This window comes from Coregonus clupeaformis, unplaced genomic scaffold (genome assembly GCF_020615455.1).
Source record: "Coregonus clupeaformis isolate EN_2021a unplaced genomic scaffold, ASM2061545v1 scaf3053, whole genome shotgun sequence".
Classification (NCBI taxonomy): Eukaryota; Metazoa; Chordata; class Actinopteri; order Salmoniformes; family Salmonidae; genus Coregonus; species Coregonus clupeaformis.
Window position 1 is genome coordinate 16,083 of NW_025536507.1, and position 25,439 is coordinate 41,521.

Genomic DNA, 25,439 nt, shown 5'->3' on the forward strand with positions numbered 1-25,439 from the left:
TAGGACCTCTATAACCCAGTACTGCTCCCTGTATTATAGGACCTCTATAACCCAGTACTGCTCCCTGTATTATAGGACCTCTATACCAGGCCAGTACTGCTCCCTGTATTATAGGACCTCTATACCAGGCCAGTACTGCTCCCTGTATTATAGGACCTCTATACCAGGCCAGTACTGCTCCCTGTATTATAGGACCTCTATAGCCCAGTACTGCTCCCTGTATTATAGGACCTCTATACCAGGCCAGTACTGCTCCCTGTATTATAGGACCTCTATAACCCAGTACTGCTCCCTGTATTATAGGACCTCTATAACCCAGTACTGCTCCCTGTATTATAGGACCTCTATAACCCAGTACTGCTCCCTGTATTATAGGACCTCTATACCAGGCCAGTACTGCTCCCTGTATTATAGGACCTCTATAACCCAGTACTGCTCCCTGTATTATAGGACCTCTATAACCCAGTACTGCTCCCTGTATTATAGGACCTCTATACCAGGCCAGTACTGCTCCCTGTATTATAGGACCTCTATACCAGGCCAGTACTGCTCCCTGTATTATAGGACCTCTATACCAGGCCAGTACTGCTCCCTGTATTATAGGACCTCTATAACCCAGAACTGCTCCCTGTATTATAGGACCTCTATAACCCAGTACGGCTCCCTGTATTATAGGACCTCTATAGGACCTCTATACCAGACCAGTACTGCTCCCTGTATTATAGGACCTCTATACCAGGCCAGTACTGCTCCCTGTATTATAGGACCTCTATAACCCAGTACTGCTCCCTGTATTATAGGACCTCTATACCAGGCCAGTACTGCTCCCTGTATTATAGGACCTCTATAACCCAGTACTGCTCCCTGTATTATAGGACCTCTATAACCCAGTACTGCTCCCTGTATTATAGGACCTCTATACCAGGCCAGTACTGCTCCCTGTATTATAGGACCTCTATAACCCAGTACTGCTCCCTGTATTATAGGACCTCTATACCAGGCCAGTACTGCTCCCTGTATTATAGGACCTCTATACAAGCCCAGTACTGCTCCCTGTATTATAGGACTGTCACGGTTTCGGCCGAGGCTGCCTCTCTCCCTTGTTCGGGCAGGCTTCGGCGTTCGTCGTCTCCGGAATTCTAGCTGCCACCGATTGATGTTTCATGTTCGTTTGCTTTTGTCTGTTTGTTTCTACACCTGTTTCTGTTTTGTAGTAATTAGTGTCCTATAAGTTTCTCGTTGTGTTTGTCTTGTGTTGTGTGTGATTGTTACCGTCAGTCTGTGTATTGCTCGGTTGAGCGTTATTTTCTCCACTGTTTGCTGGAGCGTTCGTTGCACTTGTGTGTGCACTTATTTCATCCTGACGCACCTGTTTGTGCGCATTGTCTTTTCGCCTTCGTGCGTATTTTGCTGTCAGGCTTTTTTTCGTCCTGTTGCCTGTGTTTAGGCAGGAATACAGCTTTTGGAATTCAGTCTGCTTCCTGCGTTTGATTCCTACACCACACCTACAACACGACCTGACAGAATCACACACCTTACAGTATGGAATCAGCAGGAGCCGAAGCAGCACATTCAAGACTGGAAACCCAGGTTCGGGAACAGCAAGAGCAGCTCCTGCAGATGGGGGGCCGCCCTGCAGGAGGTGATGACCACCCTCCGAGGCTGGGGTCCGCCTCCACCGCCAGCCGCCCTGCCAGCACCATCGGCCAGCCCACCCAGTCCAGCGCCGGAACCTCGCGGAGTCCGACTATCTCTCCCGAGGTCCTACGACGGGACCGCAGCTGGGTGTCAGGGATTCCTGCTCCAGGTAGAGCTGTACCTGGCCACAGTACATCCGGCACCTTCAGGGCATGAGAGCGTGTCCGCCCTGATCTCCTGCCTGGCCGGTAAAGCGTTGGAGTGGGCCAACGCGGAGTGGAGGAAGATCGACGCCACGACTATTACATACACCGAGTTCTCCCGCCGCTTTAGGGCGGTGTTCGACCATCCCCGGAGGGGAAAGCGGCGGGGAGCGTCTGGTCTTCCTCAGGCAGGGGAGGAGGAGTGCCCAGGAATTCGCACTCGAATTCCGTACTCTAGCGGCAGATGCAGGGTGGAATGAGCGGGCCCTCATCGATCTATACCGATGTAGCCTCAGAGAGGACGTCCGTCGGGAGCTGGCCTGTAGGGACACCAGTCTCACTTTCGACCAGCTGGTCGACATGTCAATCAGGTTAGATAACCTATTGGCTACCCGCGGACGTCCTGAGGGGGTCCGTCCATTCCATCCTCCAGCGCATCCGAGCCGTGTCCTATGGAGCTCGGGGCGCTGGCGCTAGAGATAGGAGGAGTCGGCAGACTAGGGGGTCCATCCACTGCACCAACTGTGGTCGGGGAGGACACACCGCGGCTAGGTGCTGGGGATGGCCTCCTAGGGGAGATGACGACAGGTCCCGCACTGGGGATTCCTTCCAGGTGAGTAGGCGCCCCCACTCACCCAGAGCTCTCTGTTGCCCATTTCTGTATGCCTGTATGTTTTCCACAGGTAGCACCTCATGCCCAGCATAAGGCGCTGGTAGATTCAGGCGCAGCTGGGAATTTTATTGATAAAAAGTTTTGTTTAGCGTTAGGGATTCCCCTCATTCCTGTTGATGTTCCTTTTCCCGTTCACGCCTAGATAGTCGTCCGTTGGGTACGGGCTTGATCAGGGAGGTCACGGCGCCACTTAGGATGTGTGCGCAGGGGGATCATCAGGAGATGATTCAGCTGTTCCTGATTGACTCTCCTGCGTATCCGGTGGTGCTGGGCATGCCCTGGTTGAGTACCCATAACCCAGTGATTTCGTGGCAGGAGAGGGCTCTGATGGAGTGGTCTGCTCAGTGTGTGGGTAGATGTTTGGGCGTTTCCGTAGGGGCTACCTCGGTGGAGAGTCCAAACCAGGTGCCCGCATTGCACATTCCACCTGAGTATGGGGATTTGGCTATCGCGTTTAGTAAGGCGAGGGCGACGCGGTTGCCACCCCATAGGCAGGGGGATTGTGCGATAAACCTTCAGGCAGGAGCTGCGCTCCCACGGAGTCATGTGTATCCTCTGTCTCAGGAGGAGAAGAAAGCTATGGAGATTTACATAGACGAATCGCTGAGACAAGGATACATACGGCCGTCCACTTCCCCCGCGTCCTCGAAGTTTCTTTTTCGTGAAGAAGAAGGATGGTGGTTTGCGTCCCGTGCATCGATTACCGTGGTCTCAATCAGATTACGGTGAAGTATAGTTATCCACTCCCGCTGATTGCGACCATGACTGAGTCGTTGCATGGGGCGCGTTTCTTCACGAAATTAGATCTCAGGAGCGCGTATAACTTGGTGCGCATCAAGAAGGATGATGAATGGAAAACAGCCTTTAGTACCACCTCGGGCCATTACGAGTATCTAGTCATGCCATACGGGTTGATGAATGCTCCGTCGGTTTTCCAATCATTTGTGGATGAGATCTTCAGGGACATGCAGGGACAGGGAGTCGTTGTGTACATAGATGACATTCTCGTGTACTCACCTACCCGTGTCGAGCATGTGGCCCTGGTGCGCAGAGTGTTGCGGAGGCTGGTGGAGCACGACCTGTATGTGAAGGCAGAGAAGTGTCTGTTTTTCCAGGAGTCTATCTCCTTTTTGGGGTATCAGTTGTCCGCGTCAGGGGTGAAGATGGAGGTAGACCGAAGCGTCGGCCGTGCGTAATTGGCAAACACCAACCACTGTGAAAGAGGTGCAGCAGTTTTTGGGGTTTGCGAATTACTACCGGAGGTTTATCCGGGGGTTTTGGGCAAGTGGCAGCTCCCATCACGTCTCTCTTGAAGGGGGGTCCGGTGCGTCTGCAGTGGTCAGTCGAGGCGGACAGGGCGTTTGGGAGGCTGAAGGACCTGTTTACCTCGGCTCCGGTGCTGGCGCATCCGGATCCCTCTTTACCATTTCAGGTAGAGGTGGGACGCGTCTGAGGCCGGTATTGGCGCCGTGCTTTACAACGGTCAGGCGCGCCACCTAAACTCCGCCCCTGTGCCTTCTATTCCAAGAAGCTCAGCCCGGCGGAGCGAAATTATGACATAGGGGACAGGGAGCTGTTAGCTGTGGTACAGGCCCTTAAGGTGTGGAGGCACTGGCTTGAGGGGGCTCAACACCCTTTCCTCATTTTGACGGACCACCGTAACCTGGAGTACATCCGGGCAGCGAGGAGGCTGAACCCTCGGCAGGCTAGATGGAGTATGTTTTTGACCCGTTTCTCTTTTAAGATCACCTACATCCCTGGGTCACAAAACGGGAAGGCAGATGCGCTGTCTCGGCTGTAAGGACGGGGAGAGAGAGGTTCGTGGAGCCCACTCCCATACTGCCGGAGTCGTGTCTAGTGGCACCGGTGGTGTGGGAGCTCGATTCTGAGCTCGAGCGGGCATTACGCACCGACCCTAGTCCACCACAATGCCCGGAGGGTCGGAAGTATGTTCCGCTCGAGTGTCGGGATCGATTGATCTATTGGGCTCACACGTCACCCTCCTCTGGACACCCGGGTATCGGGCCGGACAGTGCACTGTCTTAGTGCCAAATATTGGTGGCCCACGTTGGCCAGGGATGTGAGGGTTTATGTTTCCTCCTGCTCGGTGTGCGCCCAGTGTAAGGCGCCTAGACATCTGCCTAGGGGCAAGTTACTGCCCCTGCCCGTTCCACAACGACCATGGTCCCACCTCTCGGTGGATTTTATAACTGACCTTCCCCTCTCTCAAGGGAATACTACCATCCTGGTCGTTGTGGACCGGTTCTCTAAGGCCTGTCGTTTGCTCCCCATGCCGGGTCTTCCTACTGCCCTGCAGACCGCCGAAGCTATATTCACCCATGTGTTCCGGCACTACGGGGTGCCCGAGGACATTGTGGCTGACCGAGGTCCCCAATTCACCTCCAGAGTCTGGAGAGCTTTTATGGAGCGGTTGGGGGTCTCGGTGAGCCTCACCTCGGGTTACCACCCGGAGAGTAATGGGCAGGTGGAACGCGTTAACCAGGATGTGGGTAGGTTTCTCAGAACGTACTGCCGGGATCGGCCGGAGGAGTGGGCGAGATATGTGCCCTGGGCCGAGATGGCACAGAACTCTCTCCGCCACTCCTCCACCCAACTAACCCCTTTTCAGTGTGTTTTGGGGTACCAGCCGGTTCTGGCACCATGGCATGAGAGCCAGATCGAGGCCCCCGCTGTGGATGAGTGGGTGCGGCGCTCGGAGGAGACGTGGGGACGCTGCACACGTCCATCTGCAGCGTGCCATACGTCGACAGAAGACGAGCGCCGACCTACACCGCAGTGAGGGGCCAGTGTACGCACCTGGAGATCGAGTCTGGCTCTCTGCCAGAAACCTGCCCCTCCGCCTGCCCTGTCGGAAGCTGGGTCGGCGGTTTGTAGGGCCATTTAAAGTCCTGAGAAGGTTGAACGAGGTATGTTATAGATTACAGTTACCAGTTGAGTATAAGTGTATTAACCCCTCGTTCCATGTGTCCCCTTCTCAGGCCGGTGGTAGCAGGCCCACTCCAAGAACATGAGATCTTGGAGACCCCCGGCCCCGTTGGACATCGAGGGGTACCGGCGTACACTGTGAGATCCATCTTGGATTCTAGACGTCGGAGAGGGGGTCTTCAGTATCTAGTGGAGTGGGAGGGGTACGGTCCGGAGGAGCGGTGCTGGGTGCCGAGGAGAGACATCTTGGACCCGTCGCTCCTGACGGAATTCCATCGGGGGTATCCGACGCGCCCTGCGCCGCGGCCTCCGGGTCGTCCCCAAGGCCGGAGTCGGGCGCGCGTCTGGAGCCGCGCGTCAAGGGGGGGTACTGTCACGGTTTCGGCCGAGGCTGCCTCTCTCCCTTGTTCGGGCAGGCTTCGGCGTTCGTCGCTCTCGGAATTCTAGCTGCCACCGATTGATGTTTCATGTTCGTTTGCTTTTGTCTGTTTGTTTCTACACCTGTTTCTGTTTTGTAGTAATTAGTGTCCTATAAGTTTCTCGTTGTGTTTGTCTTGTGTTGTGTGTGATTGTTACCGTCAGTCTGTGTATTGCTCGGTTGAGCGTTATTTTCTCCACTGTTTGCTGGAGCGTTCGTTGCACTTGTGTGTGCACTTATTTCATCCTGACGCACCTGTTTGTGCGCATTGTCTTTTCGCCTTCGTGCGTATTTTGCTGTCAGGCTTTTTTCGTCCTGTTGCCTGTGTTTAGGCAGGAATACAGCTTTTTGGAATTCAGTCTGCTTCCTGCGTTTGATTCCTACACCACACCTACAACACGACCTGACAAGGACCTCTATAACCCAGTACTGCTCCCTGTATTATAGGACCTCTATAACCCAGTACTGCTCCCTGTATTATAGGACCTCTATAACCCAGTACTGCTCCCTGTATTATAGGACCTCTATAACCCAGTACTGCTCCCTGTATTATAGGACCTCTATACCAGGCCAGTACTGCTCCCTGTATTATAGGACCTCTATACCAGGCCAGTACTGCTCCCTGTATTATAGGACCTCTATAACCCAGTACTGCTCCCTGTATTATAGGACCTCTATAACCCAGTACTGCTCCCTGTATTATAGGACCTCTATACCAGGCCAGTACTGCTCCCTGTATTATAGGACCTCTATAACCCAGTACTGCTCCCTGTATTATAGGACCTCTATAACCCAGTACTGCTCCCTGTATTATAGGACCTCTATAGCCCAGTACTGCTCCCTGTATTATAGGACCTCTATAACCCAGTACTGCTCCCTGTATTATAGGACCTCTATAACCCAGTACTGCTCCCTGTATTATAGGACCTCTATACCAGGCCAGTACTGCTCCCTGTATTATAGGACCTCTATACCAGCCCAGTACTGCTCCCTGTATTATAGGACCTCTATAACCCAGTACTGCTCCCTGTATTATAGGACCTCTATACCAGGCCAGTACTGCTCCCTGTATTATAGGACCTCTATACCAGGCCAGTACTGCTCCCTGTATTATAGGACCTCTATAACCCAGTACTGCTCCCTGTATTATAGGACCTCTATACCAGGCCAGTACTGCTCCCTGTATTATAGGACCTCTATAACCCAGTACTGCTCCCTGTATTATAGGACCTCTATAACCCAGTACTGCTCCCTGTATTATAGGACCTCTATACCAGGCCAGTACTGCTCCCTGTATTATAGGACCTCTATAACCCAGTACTGCTCCCTGTATTATAGGACCTCTATAGCCCAGTACTGCTCCCTGTATTATAGGACCTCTATAACCCAGTACTGCTCCCTGTATTATAGGACCTCTATACCAGCCCAGTACTGCTCCCTGTATTATAGGACCTCTATACCAGCCCAGTACTGCTCCCTGTATTATAGGACCTCTATAACCCAGTACTGCTCCCTGTATTATAGGACCTCTATAACCCAGTACTGCTCCCTGTATTATAGGACCTCTATACCAGGCAAGTACTGCTCCCTGTATTATAGGACCTCTATAACCCAGTACTGCTCCCTGTATTATAGGACCTCTATAACCCAGTACTGCTCCCTGTATTATAGGACCTCTATACCAGGCCAGTACTGCTCCCTGTATTATAGGACCTCTATAACCCAGTACTGCTCCCTGTATTATAGGACCTCTATAACCCAGTACTGCTCCCTGTATTATAAGACCTCTATAACCCAGTACTGCTCCCTGTATTATAGGACCTCTATACCAGGCCAGTACTGCTCCCTGTATTATAGGACCTCTATAACCCAGTACTGCTCCCTGTATTATAGGACCTCTATAGCCCAGTACTGCTCCCTGTATTATAGGACCTCTATAGCCCAGTACTGCTCCCTGTATTATAGGACCTCTATAACCCAGTACTGCTCCCTGTATTATAGGACCTCTATACCAGGCCAGTACTGCTCCCTGTATTATAGGACCTCTATACCAGCCCAGTACTGCTCCCTGTATTATAGGACCTCTATAACCCAGTACTGCTCCCTGTATTATAGGACCTCTATACCAGGCCAGTACTGCTCCCTGTATTATAGGACCTCTATACCAGGCCAGTACTGCTCCCTGTATTATAGGACCTCTATAACCCAGTACTGCTCCCTGTATTATAGGACCTCTATACCAGGCCAGTACTGCTCCCTGTATTATAGGACCTCTATAACCCAGTACTGCTCCCTGTATTATAGGACCTCTATAACCCAGTACTGCTCCCTGTATTATAGGACCTCTATAACCCAGTACTGCTCCCTGTATTATAGGACCTCTATACCAGGCCAGTACTGCTCCCTGTATTATAGGACCTCTATAACCCAGTACTGCTCCCTGTATTATAGGACCTCTATAGCCCAGTACTGCTCCCTGTATTATAGGACCTCTATAACCCAGTACTGCTCCCTGTATTATAGGACCTCTATACCAGCCCAGTACTGCTCCCCTGTATTATAGGACCTCTATACCAGCCCAGTACTGCTCCCTGTATTATAGGACCTCTATAACCCAGTACTGCTCCCTGTATTATAGGACCTCTATAACCCAGTACTGCTCCCTGTATTATAGGACCTCTATACCAGGCCAGTACTGCTCCCTGTATTATAGGACCTCTATAACCCAGTACTGCTCCCTGTATTATAGGACCTCTATAACCCAGTACTGCTCCCTGTATTATAAGACCTCTATAACCCAGTACTGCTCCCTGTAATTTATAGGACCTCTATACCAGGCCAGTACTGCTCCCTGTATTATAGGACCTCTATAACCCAGTACTGCTCCCCTGTATTATAGGACCTCTATAGCCCAGTACTGCTCCCTGTATTATAGGACCTCTATAGCCCAGTACTGCTCCCTGTATTATAGGACCTCTATAACCCAGTACTGCTCCCTGTATTATAGGACCTATATAGCCCAGTACTGCTCCCTGTATTATAGGACCTCTATACCAGGCCAGTACTGCTCCCTGTATTATAGGACCTCTATAACCCAGTACTGCTCCCTGTATTATAGGACCTCTATAACCCAGTACTGCTCCCTGTATTATAGGACCTCTATACCAGCCCAGTACTGCTCCCTGTATTATAGGACCTCTATAACCCAGTACTGCTCCCTGTATTATAGGACCTCTATAACCCAGTACTGCTCCCTGTATTATAGGACCTCTATAACCCAGTACTGCTCCCTTTATTATAGGACCTCTATACCAGGCCAGTACTGCTCCCTGTATTATAGGACCTCTATAACCCAGTACTGCTCCCTGTATTATAGGACCTCTATAACCCAGTACTGCTCCCTGTATTATAGGACCTCTATACCAGGCGGTGTGAACGGACTCCAGCCACCCAAGCCATAGACTGTTCTCTCGGCTTCCGCACGGCAAGTGGTACCGGTGCATCAAGTCTGACACCAACAGGCTCCTGAACAGCTTCTATCCACATGCCATGAGACTGTTAAATAGCTAACAAAATGGCTGCACGGACTATCTGATAATATATCATCCTAACCCTAACCCTAACTAAATGGCTGCACGGACTATCTGATAATATATCATCCTAACCCTAACCCTAACAAAATGGCTGCACGGACTATCTGATAATATATCATCCTAACCCTAACCCTAACAAAATGGCTGCACGGACTATCTGATAATATATCATCCTAACCCTAACTAAATAGTATATCATCTCTCTGAGTTGACCCTTTATTGTATTATTGTCTCTGTACACTCACACACACTCACACTCCAACAGACATATAAACACTCACTCCATCATCATCACACACACAATATGCACATATATTTATAGTGACTCTACACACACACTCCCTTACGATCATCTACTGTACACTGCCTAGTCACCTGACCCCTATACATCTCTACTGACCCTGTATATACCTGCTACTCTGATTATCATATATCCTGATGTCTAGTCACCTGACCCCTATACATATCTACTGACCCTGTATATACCTGCTACTCTGATTATCATATATCCTGATGTCTAGTCACCTGACCCCTATACATATCTACTGACCCTGGAACTGACCCTGTATATACAGTGGGGAAAAAATGTATTTAGTCAGCCACCAATTGTGCAAGTTATTCCACTTAAAAAGATGAGAGAGGCCTGTAATTTTCATCATAGGTACACGTCAACTATGACAGACAAAATGAGAAAAAAAAATCCTGAAAATCACATTGTAGGATTTTTAATGAATTTATTTGCAAATTATGGTGGAAAATAAGTATTTGGTCAATAACAAAAGTTTATCAATACTTTGTTATATACCCTTTGTTGGCAATGACACAGGTCAAACGTTTTCTGTAAGTCTTCACAAGGTTTTCACACACTGTTGCTGGTATTTTGGCCCATTCCTCCATGCAGATCTCCTCTAGAGCAGTGATGTTTTGGGGCTGTCGCTGGGCAACACAGACTTTCAACTCCCTCCAAAGATTTTCTATGGGGTTGAGATCTGGAGACTGGCTATGCCACTCCAGGACCTTGAAATGCTTCTTACGAAGCCACTCCTTCGTTGCCCGGGCGGTGTGTTTGGGATCATTGTCATGCTGAAAGACCCAGCCACGTTTCATCTTCAATGCCCTTGCTGATGGAAGGAGGTTTTCACTCAAAATCTCACGATACATGGCCCCATTCATTCTTTCCTTTAACGGATCAGTCGTCCTGGTCCCTTTGCAGAAAAACAGCCCCAAAGCATGATGTTTCGACCCCCATGCTTCACAGTAGGTATGGTGTTATTTGGATGCAACTCAGCATTCTTTGTCCTCCAAACACGACGTAGTTGAGTTTTTACCAAAAAGTTCTATTTTGGTTTCATCTGACCATATGACATTCTCCCAATCCTCTTCTGGATCATCCAAATGCACTCTAGCAAACTTCAGACGGGCCTGGACATGTACTGGCTTAAGCAGGGGGACACGTCTGGCACTGCAGGATTTGAGTCCCTGGCGGCGTAGTGTGTTACTGATGGTAGGCTTTGTTACTTTGGTCCCAGCTCTCTGCAGGTCATTCACTAGGTCCCCCCGTGTGGTTCTGGGATTTTTGCTCACCGTTCTTGTGATCATTTTGACCCCACGGGGTGAGATCTTGCTTGGAGCCCCAGATCGAGGGAGATTATCAGTGGTCTTGTATGTCTTCCATTTCCTAATAATTGCTCCCACAGTTGATTTCTTCAAACCAAGCTGCTTACCTATTGCAGATTCAGTCTTCCCAGCCTGGTGCAGGTCTACAATTTTGTTTCTGGTGTCCTTTGACAGCTCTTTGGTCTTGGCCATAGTGGAGTTTGGAATGTGACTGTTTGAGGTTGTGGACAGGTGTCTTTTATACTGATTACAAGTTCAAACAGGTGCCATTAATACAGGTAACGAGTGGAGGACAGAGGAGCCTCTTAAAGAAGAAGTTACAGGTCTGTGAGAGCCAGAAATCTTGCTTGTTTGTAGGTGACCAAATACTTATTTTCCACCATAATTTGCAAATAAATTCATTAAAAATCCTACAATGTGATTTTCTGGAATTATTTTTCTCAATTTGTCTGTCATAGTTGACGTGTACCTATGATGAAAATGACAGGCCTCTCTCATCTTTTTAAGTGGAAGAACTTGCACAATTGGTGGCTGACTAAATACTTTTTTTCCCCACTGTAGCTACTGACCCTGGAACTGTCCTTGTATATAGCTACTGACCCTGGAACTGTCCCTGTATATAGCTACTGACCCTGGAACTGTCCTTGTATATCGCTGACTTACTTTCTCCTGTTGTTCTTATTTCTATTTGTTGTGTGTTTCTGTTCTACTTGACTTTCTGATAGTACTACTAGTGATACTGATTACTGCATTGTTGGGTTGGAGCTTGGAAGAAAGGCATTTCCCTGTACTAGTGATACTGATTACTGCATTGTTGGGTTGGAGCTTGGAAGAAAGGCATTTCACTGTACTAGTGATACTGATTACTGCATTGTTGGGTTGGAGCTTGGAAGAAAGGCATTTCCCTGTACTAGTGATACTGATTACTGCATTGTTGGGTTGGAGCTTGGAAGAAAGGCATTTCACTGTACTAGTGATACTGATTACTGCATTGTTGGGTTGGAGCTTGGAAGAAAGGCATTTCACTGGACTAGTGATACTGATTACTGCATTGTTGGGTTGGAGCTTGGAAGAAAGGCATTTCCCTGTACTAGTGATACTGATTACTGCATTGTTGGGTTGGAGCTTGGAAGAAAGGCATTTCCCTGTACTAGTGATACTGATTACTGCATTGTTGGGTTGGAGCTTGGAAGAAAGGCATTTCCCTGTACTAGTGCACGTGACAATAAAAACTTGAAGACTGAGTCTGGGAGCTTAACGCTAAACTCTCTCTCTCTCTCGCTCTCTGACAGTTAGCGACAGGAAATGAGCTCATAATGAGATCAACATGACGGAGTAATCCTGTTGGCTCAGAAAAAGCCACATTCCTGTCTCTCATCCTTGGTAAATATGAACCTATTTCCAAGTGTGCATCCCAAATGGCACCCTACTCCTTATATAGTGCACTACTTTGAGGACAAATGATGCAGGCCCTGGTCAAAAGTAGTGCACTATACCGTATAGGGAATAGGGTGCCGTTTGGTACACAGACCAAGAGACAGCTTTCCCTGCTGAGATAGAATGATCCCAGTCAGAGAGACAGCTTTCCCTGCTGAGGAAGAATGATCCCAGTCAGAGAGACAGCTTTCCCCGCTGAGACAGAATTATCCCAGTCAGAGAGACAGCTTTCCCTGCTGAGGAAGAATGATCCCAGTCAGAGAGACAGCTTTCCCCGCTGAGACAGAATGATCCCAGTCAGAGAGACAGCTTTCCCCGCTGAGACAGAATGATCCCAGTCAGAGAGACAGCTTTCCCTGCTGAGGCAGAATGATCCCAGTCAGAGAGACAGCTTTCCCCGCTGAGACAGAATGATCCCAGTCAGAGAGAAAGCTTTCCCCGCTGAGACAGAATGATCCCAGTCAGAGAGACAGCTTTCCCTGCTGAGACAGAATGATCCCAGTCAGAGAGAAAGCTTTCCCCGCTGAGACAGAATGATCCCAGTCAGAGAGACAGCTTTCCCTGCTGAGGAAGAATGATCCCAGTCAGAGAGACAGCTTTCCCCGCTGAGACAGAATGATCCCAGTCAGAGAGACAGCTTTCCCTGCTGAGGCAGAATGATCCCAGTCAGAGAGACAGCTTTCCCCGCTGAGACAGAATGATCCCAGTCAGAGAGACAGCTTTCCCTGCTGAGACAGAATGATCCCAGTCAGAGAGAAAGCTTTCCCCGCTGAGACAGAATGATCCCAGTCAGAGAGACAGCTTTCCCTGCTGAGACAGAATGATCCCAGTCAGAGAGACAGCTTTCCCTGCTGAGGCAGAATGATCCCAGTCAGAGAGACAGCTTTCCCTGCTGAGACAGAATGATCCCAGTCAGAGAGACAGCTTTCCCTGCTGAGGCAGAATGATCCCAGTCAGAGAGACAGCTTTCCCTGCTGAGGCAGAATGATCCCGGTCAGAGAGAAAGCTTTCCCTGCTGAGACAGAATGATCCCAGTCAGAGAGACAGCTTTCCCTGCTGAGGCAGAATGATCCCAGTCAGAGAGACAGCTTTCCCTGCTGAGGCAGAATGATCCCGGTCAGAGAGAAAGCTTTCCCTGCTGAGACAGAATGATCCCAGTCAGAGAGACAGCTTTCCCTGCTGAGACAGAATGATCCCAGTCAGAGAGACAGCTTTCCCTGCTGAGGCAATATAAGGTGTGAGTGCTCTTTAAACATTCCTGACCAAACCCCTACAATCAGATTTGCAAAGCAGCTCTAACGTGGTTCAACTATGTTTTAAGTACCGGAGGATCAACTTCTAAATGCTCATCATAATCTCCAACCCTGAGGATTTACTGCTCTTAATCCAGGACATTCCAGGACGGAGGGAGGAAACAGCCCTGTAATCCTGTTGTGTGTCATTTGATCTGTTTCCACACCAGCCAGTCATATGCACTAGAACAGTTCGCTGTCTCACCATGCAGGAGAAAGATCAGCCAGTCATATGCACTAGAACAGTTCGCTGTCTCACCATGCAGGAGAAAGATCTTACAGCATGCATTAGGTTGACTAGATTCTCTCTTCACCATCTAACTCAATGACATCAACGTATCATGGAGTACAATGGTGAGAGAGAGGGAGGGTGGGAGATGGAGAGGTAGGTAGGGAGGAAGGAGTAGGGAGGGAGGGAGGAAGGAGTAGGGAGGGAGGGAGGGAGGGGTGGTGGGAGATGGAGAAGTAGGGAGGGAGGAAGGAGTAGGGAGGGAGGGAGGGAGGAGTAGGGAGGGAGGGAGGGAGGAAGGAGTAGGGAGGGAGGGAGGAAGGAGTAGGGAGGGAGGGAGGGAGGGGTGGTGGGAGATGGAGAAGTAGGGAGGGAGGAAGGAGTAGGGAGGGAGGAAGGAGTAGGGAGGGAGGAGGGGTGGGAGGAGGGGAGGAGGGAGGAGGGAGGGAGGAGGGGTAGGGAGGGAGGAAGGAGTAGGGAGGGAGAGGGGTAGGGAGGAGGAGGGGTAGGGAGGGAGGAAGGAGTAGGGAGGGAGGAAGGAGGGGTAGGGAGGGAGGAAGGAGTAGGGAGGGAGGGAGGGAGGAAGGAGTAGGTAGGGAGGGAGATGGAGATGGTGAGGGAGGGAGGGAGGGAGGGAGGGAGATGGAGAGAGAGGGAGGGAGGGAGGGAGGGGGGAGGGAGGGAGATGTGAGAGAGGGAGGGAGAGGGAGGGAGGGAGATGGTGAGGGAGGGAGGTAGGGAGGGAGGGAGGGATGGATGGTGGGAGATGGAGAGAGGGAGGGAGGGAGATGGTGAGGGAGGGAGGTAGGGAGGGAGGGAGGGATGGATGGTGGGAGATGGAGAGAGAGGGAGGGAGGGAGATGGTGAGGGAGGGAGGTAGGGAGGGAGGGAGGGATGGATGGTGGGAGATGGAGAGAGAGGGAGGGAGGGAGATGGTGAGGGAGGGAGGTAGGGAGGGATGGAGGGATGGATGGTGGGAGATGGAGAGAGAGGGAGGGAGGGAGATGGTGAGGGAGGGAGGTAGGGAGGGAGGGATGGTGGGAGATGGTGAAGGAGGGAGGGAGGGAGGGATGGAGGGAGGGATGATGGATGATGGATGATGGAGAGGGAGGGAAGGATACGGGAGGAAAGATGGTCTGGAATATTTAAACTGAAACAGAGCAAGGTTCTGGATCTCTGGAGACAGCTCATTTCTACCTTATTCTACCTCCATAGCAGTGATTCAGAAATGACACAGTACAGATCTAAATGCTAGTATTCAGAGGTTCCTAACTTTATATATTCACTGGATATTACATTTCAACATACTTCAACATATGAAGTCATAGTATTGTAAATACTGTGTTGAATCAGAATGTGTCCATGACTATAGAAACAGGCTCCAGACTGGCTTTAGCCTAGAGGTTGCCATGGTTCTCTGACCAATTATTTCAAAGAAGTCTGATGAACTGCTGTACAGTAAGCATCCTCTGATGTTCCATGTTCAGTAACACCCTGACTAGTGATGGTCCTCTGATGTTCCATGTTCAGTAACACCCTGACTAGTGATGGTCCTCTGATGTTCCATGTTCAGTAACACCCTGACTAGTGATGGTCCTCTGATGTTCCATGTTCAGTAACACCCTGACTAGTGATGGTCCTCTGATGTTCCATGTTCAGTAACACCCTGACTAGTGATGGTCCTCTGATGTTCCATGTTCAGTAACACCCTGACTAGTGATGGTCCTCTGATGTTCCATGTTCAGTAACACCCTGACTAGTGATGGTCCTCTGATGTTCCATGTTCAGTAACACCCTGACTAGTGATGGTCCTCTGATGTTCCATGTTCAGTAACACCCTGACTAGTGATGGTCCTCTGATGTTCCATGTTCAGTAACACCCTGACTAGTGATGGTCCTCTGATGTTCCATGTTCAGTAACACCCTGACTAGTGATGGTCCTCTGATGTTCCATGTTCAGTAACACCCTGACTAGTGATGGTCCTCTGATGTTCCATGTTCAGTAACACCCTGACTAGTGATGGTCCTCTGATGTTCCATGTTCAGTAACACCCTGACTAGTGATGGTCCTCTGATGTTCCATGTTCAGTAACACCCTGACTAGTGATGGTCCTCTGATGTTCCATGTTCAGTAACACCCTGACTAGTGATGGTCCTCTGATGTTCCATGTTCAGTAACACCCTGACTAGTGATGGTCCTCTGATGTTCCATGTTCAGTAACACCCTGACTAGTGATGGTCCTCTGATGTTCCATGTTCAGTAACACCCTGACTAGTGATGGTCCTCTGATGTTCCATGTTCAGTAACACCCTGACTAGTGATGGTCCTCTGATGTTCCATGTTCAGTAACACCCTGACTAGTGATGGTCCTCTGATGTTCCATGTTCAGTAACACCCTGACTAATGATGGTCCTCTGATGTTCCATGTTCAGTAACACCCTGACTAGTGATGGTCCTCTGATGTTCCATGTTCAGTAACACCCTGACTAGTGATGGTCCTCTGATGTTCCATGTTCAGTAACACCCTGACTAGTGATGGTCCTCTGATGTTCCATGTTCAGTAACACCCTGACTAGTGATGGTCCTCTGATGTTCCATGTTCAGTAACATCCTGACTAGTGATGGTCCTCTGATGTTCCATGTTCAGTAACACCCAGACTAGTGATGGTCCTCTGATGTTCCATGTTCAGTAACACCCTGACTAGTGATGGTCCTCTGATGTTCCATGTTCAGTAACACCCTGACTAGTGATGGTCCTCTGATGTTCCATGTTCAGTAACACCCTGACTAGTGATGGTCCTCCGATGTTCCATGTTCAGTAACACCCTGACTAGTGATGGTCCTCTGATGTTCCATGTTCAGTAACACCCTGACTAGTGATGGTCCTCTGATGTTCCATGTTCAGTAACACCCTGACTAGTGATGGTCCTCTGATGTTCCATGTTCAGTAACACCCTGACTAGTGATGGTCCTCTGATGTTCCATGTTCAGTAACACCCTGACTAGTGATGGTCCTCTGATGTTCCATGTTCAGTAACACCCTGACTAGTGATGGTCCTCTGATGTTCCATGTTCAGTAACACCCTGACTAGTGATGGTCCTCTGATGTTCCATGTTCAGTAACACCCTGACTAGTGATGGTCCTCTGATGTTCCATGTTCAGTAACACCCCTGACTAGTGATGGTCCTCTGATGTTCCATGTTCAGTAACACCCTGACTAGTGATGGTCCTCTGATGTTGCATGTTCTCTAACACCCTGTAGTTATTAGCACAGAGCCATGAAAACACCTGTAGTTATTAGAGCCATTAATACACCTGTAGTTATTAGCACAGAGCCATTAATACACCTGTAGGTATTAGCACAGAGCCATGAAAACACCTGTAGTTATTAGAGCCATGAAAACACCTGTAGTTATTAGAGCCATGAAAACACCTGTAGTTATTAGAGCCATGAAAACACCTGTAGTTATTAGAGCCATGAAAACACCTGTAGTTATTAGAGCCATGAAAACACCTGTAGTTATTAGAGCCATGAAAACACCTGTAGTTATTAGAGCCATGAAAACACCTGTAGTTATTAGAGCCATGAAAACACCTGTAGTTATTAGAGCCATGAAAACACCTGTAGTTATTAGAGCCATGAAAACACCTGTAGTTATTAGAGCCATGAAAACACCTCACACTGACTACTGTTTAGAGACTGGTTCAGTCTTCCTGGAGGAGAGGTGTGGTATCAGTCTACCTGTCTGCTACAGGTCTCGGAGAAACGCTGATTTCTAAAACTAATTAATTATAGGATATAATTGATCTAATATACAGTATGTCTACGCAATTGGCAATTTGAATCAAGTTGATGGAAAGGGTCCAGTGCTTGATGTTTTAGTGGACTCTATATGCAGTCATGTGGTTGTGTGAGAACAGCTGGGCCCAGACGTCATACTGGCCATTGGTGCTGAAAACAGCAGCCAGCACCGAGGGGGAATCTGAGCCAGCAAGGTATTGAGGAGGTGAATCTCAGGTCAAGGTGATTTGTCCAGTCAAGTGACTTCAACTGTCTTTCCCTCCTCCCTCTCCTCTCTCTCTCTCTCTCTCTTCTCTCTCCTCTCTCTCCTCTCTGTCTCATCTCTCTCCTCTCTGTCTCCTCTCTCTCCTCTCTGTCTCCTCTCTCTCCTCTCTCCTCTCTCTCCTCTCACCTCTCTCTCCTCTCACCTCCCTCTCCTCTCTCTCCTCTCTCTCTCTCTCCTCTCTGTCTCCTCTCTCTCCTCTCCTCTCTCTCCTCCCTCCTCCTCTCTCTCCTCTCTCCTCCTCTCTCTCCTCTCTGTCTCCTCTCTCCTCTGTCTCCTCTCTCCTCTGTCTCCTCTCTCTTCTGTCTCCTCTCTCTTCTGTCTCCTCTCTCTGTGCTCCAGTCCTGGGGCTGTTTGTCAGTGTGACAGCAGCCTGGTTGACGTGCTCTGCTCTACAGTATGTGTATTATTGATGAGAAACCTAGCAGGACACACAGTTCAGCCCACATACAGGGACTTCATCTGCACGCAGAGCATCTTCAGTTCAGTAGACAGCAGTATGGAAATGAAAGACATAGCCTTACATACAATACTGTACAGAAGATCATGACGGTACACAATAAACTGCAGAAAGACAAGACCATGTACTGTAGCTCATTTTAACCTGTGTAACTTACTTCTATTAATCCATTATTCGTTGCCTGATCACCGACAACGATGAGACAGCCTATAGGGAGGAGGTCAGAGACCTGGCCGTGTGGTGCCAGGATAACAACCTCTCCCTCAACGTGACCAAGACAAAGGAGATGATTGTGGACTACAGGAAAAAAAAAAAGAGGACTGAGCACGCCCCCATTCTCATCGACGGGGCTGTAGTGGAACAGGTTGAGAGCTTCAAGTTCCTTGGTGTCCACATCACCAACAAACTATCATGGTCCAAACACACCAAGACAGTCGTGAAGAGGGCACGACAAAGCCTATTCCCCCTCAGGAGACTGAAAAGATTCGGCATGGGTCCTCAGATCCTCAAAAATTATACAGCTGCACCATCGAGAGCATCCTGACTGGTTGCATCACCGCCTGGTATGGCAACTGCTTGGCCTCCGACCGCAAGGCACTACAGAGGGTAGTGCGTACGGCCCAGTACATCACTGGGGCCAAGATTCCTGCCATCCAGGACCTCTATACCAGGCGGTGTCAGAGGAAGGCCCTCAAAATTGTCAAAGACTCCAGCCACCCTAGTCATAGACTGTTCTCTCTGCTACCGCACGGCAAGCGGTACCGGAGTGCCAAGTCTAGGTCCAAAAGACTTCTCAACAGCTTCTACCCCCAAGCCATAAGACTCCTGAACAGCTAATAAAATGGCTACCCAGACTATTTGCACTGCCCCCCCACCCCATCTTTTTACGCTGCTGCTACTCTGTTAATTATTTATGCATAGTCACTTTAACTCTACCCACATGTACATATTACCTCAACTACCTCAACTAGCCGGTGCCCCCGCACATTGACTCTGCACCGGTACCCCCCTGTATATATAGCCTCCCTACTGTTTTTTTATTTTACTTCTGCTCTTTATATCTCAACACTTTTTTGTTGTTGTTTTATTGTACTTTTTTATTAAAAATAAATGCACTGTTGGTTAAGGGCTGTAAGTAAGCATTTCACTGTAATGTCTGCACCTGTTGTATTCGGTGCATGTGGCCAATAAAATTTGATTTGATTTGATTTGATTATTAAGGTTTGACCAGACTCAGTCATGACCTCAGTAACCCCTATATCTCCAGACCTCAGTAACCCCTATATCTCCAGACCTCAGTAACCCCTATATCTCCAGACCTCAGTAACCCCTATATCTCCAGACCTCAGTAACCCCTATATCTCCAGACCTCAGTAACCCCTATATCTCCAGACCTCAGTAACCCCTATATCTCCAGACCTCAGTAACCCCTATATCTCCAGACCTCAGTAACCCCTATATCTCCAGACCTCAGTAACCGCTATATCTCCAGACCTCAGTAACCCCTATATCTCCAGACCTCAGTAACCCCTATATCTCCAGACCTCAGTAACCCCTATATCTCCAGACCTCAGTAACCCCTATATCTCCAGACCTCAGTAACCCCTATATCTCCAGACCTCAGTAACCCCTATCTCCAGACCCCAGTAACCCCTATCTCTCCAGACCTCAGTAACCCCTATATCTCCAGACCTCAGTAACCCCTATATCTCCAGACCTCAGTAACCCCTATATCTCCAGACCTCAGTAACCCCTATATCTCCAGACCTCAGTAACCCCTATATCTCCAGACCTCAGTAACCCCTATATCTCCAGACCTCAGTAACCCCTATATCTCCAGACCTCAGTAACCCCTATATCTCCAGACCTCAGTAACCCCTATATCTCCAGACCTCAGTAACCCCTATATCTCCAGACCTCAGTAACCCCTATATCTCCAGACCTCAGTAACCCCTATATCTCCAGACCTCAGTAACCCCTATATCTCCAGACCTCAGTAACCCCTATATCTCCAGACCTCAGTAACCCCTATATCTCCAGACCTCAGTAACCCCTATATCTCCAGACCTCAGTAACCCCTATAATGTATGTATTCACTAACTGTAAGTCTCTCTGGATAAGAGCGTCTGCTAAATGACTCACTAACTGTAAGTGGCTCTGGATAAGAAAAAAAAACCTGGTCGAACAAAACGTCTGCCAGTCACAACCTCCCTCCCCTGTCCCTCTCCCTCCATCTCTCTCCCCCTCTCTCTCTCCCCCTCTCTCTCTCCCCCTCTCTCCCCTCTCTCTCTCCCCCCTCTCCACCCTCTCCCCCTCCATCTCTCCCCCTCCCTCTCTCCCCCCTCTCCCCCTCTCCCCCCTCCATCTCTCCCCCTCCCTCTCTCCCCCTCTCTCTCTCCCCCTCTCTCTCTCCCCCTCTCTCTCTCCCCCCTCTCCCCCTCTCCCCCTCCATCTCTCCCCCCTCCCTCTCTCCCCCTCCCTCTCTCCCCCTCTCTACCCTCTCTCTCTCCCCCCTCTCTCTCCCCTCTCTCCTCCCTCTCTCCCCCCTCTCTCTCCCCTCCGCTCAGAGGGCCAATAGAGGTGATAAAGCAGCATTCTATCACTGTCAGACTGCAGTAGGCGTCTTTAAGCCCCACTCCTCTCAGGGGCCAGAGGAACAACATTTACATCAATTGCCTGAAGCCTAAACCCCAAAGCAGCTCAACAACAGGCCAATTGTACTAATCATTAGTCATGATTGTTGGGGTCAACAAACAAAGGCTTGTGAGTGGAAAAGCAATGCAACAGGTGATGTGTCAGTTGAATCTCTTTCAAACTGTCATCATGGTAACGAATCACATCATCATCGCTCCTCAGCACCATTTAGTTATATAAGATGAATGTTCATGTCAGTGAAACAGGACTTATATAACCGTGGTAACTAAAAGCAAAACAAGAGGTTTAAACAGGAGATTGCGCCACTAAGCCATGTAGCTTTAGTGACATTCATATTTATTCTCATCAAAGTTTGGTATTTATGATCTCATAACAGATGCGCTCTCTTTTTCTTCCAAATGACCATTTAAATGGTGAACTTGATTCAAAAAGCTGTGTCTTGGTTTCCATCTGCTCATCTAGAATTCCAAACATTAAAGCTACAATATGTCACTTTCTGGGTGAACCCAACTACATTCCCTTTCTGGGTGAACCCAACTACATTCCCTTTCTGGGTGAACCCAACTACATTCCCTTTCCGGGTGAACCCAACTACATTCCCTTTCTGGGTGAACCCAACTACATTCCCTTTCTGGGTGAACCCAACTACATTCCCCTTTCTGGGTGAACCCAACTACATTCCCTTTCTGGGTGAATCCAACTACATTCCCTTTCTGGGTGAACCCAACTACATTCCCTTTCCGGGTGAACCCAACTACATTCCCTTTCTGGGTGAATCCAACTACATTCCCTTTCTGGGTGAATCCAACTACATTCCCTTTCTGGGTGAATCCAACTACATTCCCTTTCTGGGTGAATCCAACTACATTCCCTTTCCGGGTGAACCCAACTACATTCCCCTTTCTGGGTGAACCCAACTACATTCCCTTTCTGGGTGAATCCAACTACATTCCCTTTCTGGGTGAACCCAACTACATTCCCTTTCTGGGTGAACCCAACTACATTCCCTTTCCGGGTGAACCCAACTACATTCCCTTTCCGGGTGAACCCAACTACATTCCCTTTCTGGGTGAACCCAACTACATTCCCTTTCTGGGTGAATCCAACTACATTCCCTTTCCGGGTGAACCCAACTACATTCCCTTTCTGGGTGAATCCAACTACATTCCCTTTCTGGGTGAACCCAACTACATTCCCTTTCCGGGTGAACCCAACTACATTCCCTTTCTGGGTGAACCCAACTACATTCCCTTTCTGGGTGAATCCAACTACATTCCCTTTCTGGGTGAATCCAACTACATTCCCTTTCTGGGTGAACCCAACTACATTCCCTTTCCGGGTGAACCCAACTACATTCCCTTTCTGGGTGAACCCAACTACATTCCCTTTCTGGGTGAACCCAACTACATTCCCTTTCTGGGTGAACCCAACTACATTCCCTTTCTGGGTGAACCCAACTACATTCCCTTTCCGGGTGAACCCAACTACATTCCCTTTCCGGGTGAACCCAACTACATTCCCTTTCCGGGTGAACCCAACTACATTCACTTCCAAAACAAAGCGCTAGATCTGTTCTACGTGCGTTAGTTTTATGATTCCGCTAATTTAAGTTTAGTTTAAGCGTCTTTTACTTTCGCTTTTGTTCACCAGCTTCAAAACAGCTGAAAATACAATATTTTTGGTTATAGAAAATATATTTCACAGCAGTTTAGATGGTAAAATGATTATCTACTTGCTTGTTTTGTCACATAAACTGAAATGAGGCGAACTATTAGAATTTTTGCAACCAGGAAATGGCGGAGTGATTTCTGCACAGTGCATCTTTAACGGACCGTTTTATTCAGATGAACGGTTTAATCTTCACACAACGTCAACTATAAGCCAACACTGCCCAGAGAGGACCAAGGTAACTAGATAATGATCATTGTGAAGATGTTATGCTACGTGAGACGTCTATATAGGTCAAAGGGCAGGACATTAAAGGGAAGAACAGAAGCAGGGCGTTATAAAGACGAGACACCCTTCACACCGCTGGCCTCCACACCGCTGGCCTTCACACCGCTGGCCTTCACACCGCTGGCCTTCACACCGCTGGCCTTCACACCGCTGGCCTTCACCCCGCTGGCCTTCACCCCGCTGGCCTTCACCCCGCTGGCCTTCACACCGCTGGCCTCCACACCGCTGGCCTTCACCCCGCTGGCCTTCACCCCGCTGGCCTTCACCCCGCTGGCCTTCACACCGCTGGCCTCCACACCGCTGGCCTCCACACCGCTGGCCTTCACACCGCTGGCCTCCACACCGCTGGCCTTCACACCGCTGGCCTCAACACCGCTGGCCTCAACACCGCTGGCCTTCACACCGTTGGCCTCCACCCCGCTGGCCTTCACACCGCTGGCCTTCACACTGCTGGCCTCAACACCGCTGGCCTCCACACCGCTGGCCTTCACACCGCTGGCCTCAACACCGCTGGCCTCAACACCGCTGGCCTTCACACCGCTGGCCTCCACACCGCTGGCCTTCACACCGCTGGCTTTCACACCGCTGGCCTTCACACCGCTGGCCTCCACCCCGCTGGCCTTCACACCGCTGGCCTTCACACCGCTGGCCTTCACACCGCTGGCCTCCACCCCGCTGGCCTTCACACCGCTGGCCTTCACACCGCTGGCCTCCACCCCGCTGGCCTTCACACCGCTGGCCTTCACACCGCTGGCCTTCACACCGCTGGCCTCCATACCGCTGGCCTTCACACCGCTGGCCTTCACACCGCTGGCCTTCACACCGCTGGTCCTCCACCCCGCTGGCCTCCACACCGCTGGCCTTCACACCGCTGGCCTTCACACCGCTGGCCTTCACACCGCTGGCCTTCACACCGCTGGCCTCAACACCGCTGGCCTTCACACCGCTGGCCTTCACACCGCTGGCCTTCACACCGCTGGCCTTCACACCGCTGGCCTTCACACCGCTGGACTTCCAACCATAACACAACCCAGCACCACTAGAACACAACCCAGCCCCACTAGAACACAACCCAGCCCCACTAGAACACAACCCAGCCCCACTAGAACACAACCCAGCACCACTAGAACACAACCCAGCCCCACTAGAACACAACCCAGCCCCACTAGAACACAACCCAGCACCACTAGAACACAACCCAGCCCCACTAGAAAACAACCCAGCACCACTAGAACACAACCCAGCACCACTAGAACACAACCCAGCCCCACTAGAACACAACCCAGCACCACTAGAACACAACCCAGCCCCACTAGAACACAACCCAGCCCCACTAGAACACAACCCAGCACCACTAGAACACAACCCAGCACCACTAGGAACACAACCCAGCACCACTAGAACACAACCCAGCCCCACTAGAACACAACCCAGCCCCACTAGAACATAACCCAGCCCCACTAGAACACCACCCAGCCCCACTAGAACATAACCCAGCCCCACTAGAACACAACCCAGCACCACTAGAACACAACCCAGCCCCACTAGAACACAACCCAGCCCCACTAGAACATAACCCAGCCCCACTAGAACACAACCCAGCCCCACTAGAACACAACCCAGCACCACTAGAACACAACCCAGCACCACTAGAACACAACCCAGCACCACTAGAACACAACCCAGCCCCACTAGAACACAACCCAGCCCCACTAGAACACAACCCAGCCCCACTAGAACACAACCCAGCACCACTAGAACACAACCCATCCCCACTAGAACACAACCCAGCACCACTAGAACACAACCCAGCACCACTAGGAACACAACCCAGCACCACTAGGAACACAACCCAGCCCCACTAGAACACAACCCAGCACCACTAGAACACAACCCAGCACCACTAGAACACAACCCAGCACCACTAGAACACAACCCAGCACCACTAGAACATAACCCAGCACCACTAGAACACAACCCAGCCCCACTAGAACACAACCCAGCACCACTAGAACATAACCCAGCCCCACTAGAACACAACCCAGCACCACTAGAACATAACCCAGCACCCCTAGAACACAACCCAGCACCACTAGAACACAACCCAGCAGCCTGCACCACCCAGCACCACTAGAACACAACCCAGCACCACTAGAACACAACCCAGCCCCACTAGAACACAACCCAGCACCACTAGAACATAACCCAGCACCACTAGAACCCAACCCAGCAGCCTGCACCACCCAGCATGGCAGC

General features: G+C 50.0%; 1 protein-coding gene across 1 annotated transcript; it reads right to left on the bottom strand.

Annotated features, from left to right (window-relative positions):
* Nucleotides 1-23,230: 23,230 nt before the first annotated feature.
* On the bottom strand, nt 23,231-24,194 carry LOC123489604 (ankyrin repeat domain-containing protein 24-like; the record flags this gene model as incomplete). The annotated part of the gene is made up of 2 exons (XM_045220034.1): nt 23,231-23,998; nt 24,030-24,194. Coding segments are annotated over 2 exons (933 nt in total), but the record flags the coding sequence as incomplete, so codon positions are not given.
* Nucleotides 24,195-25,439: the final 1,245 nt, after the last annotated feature.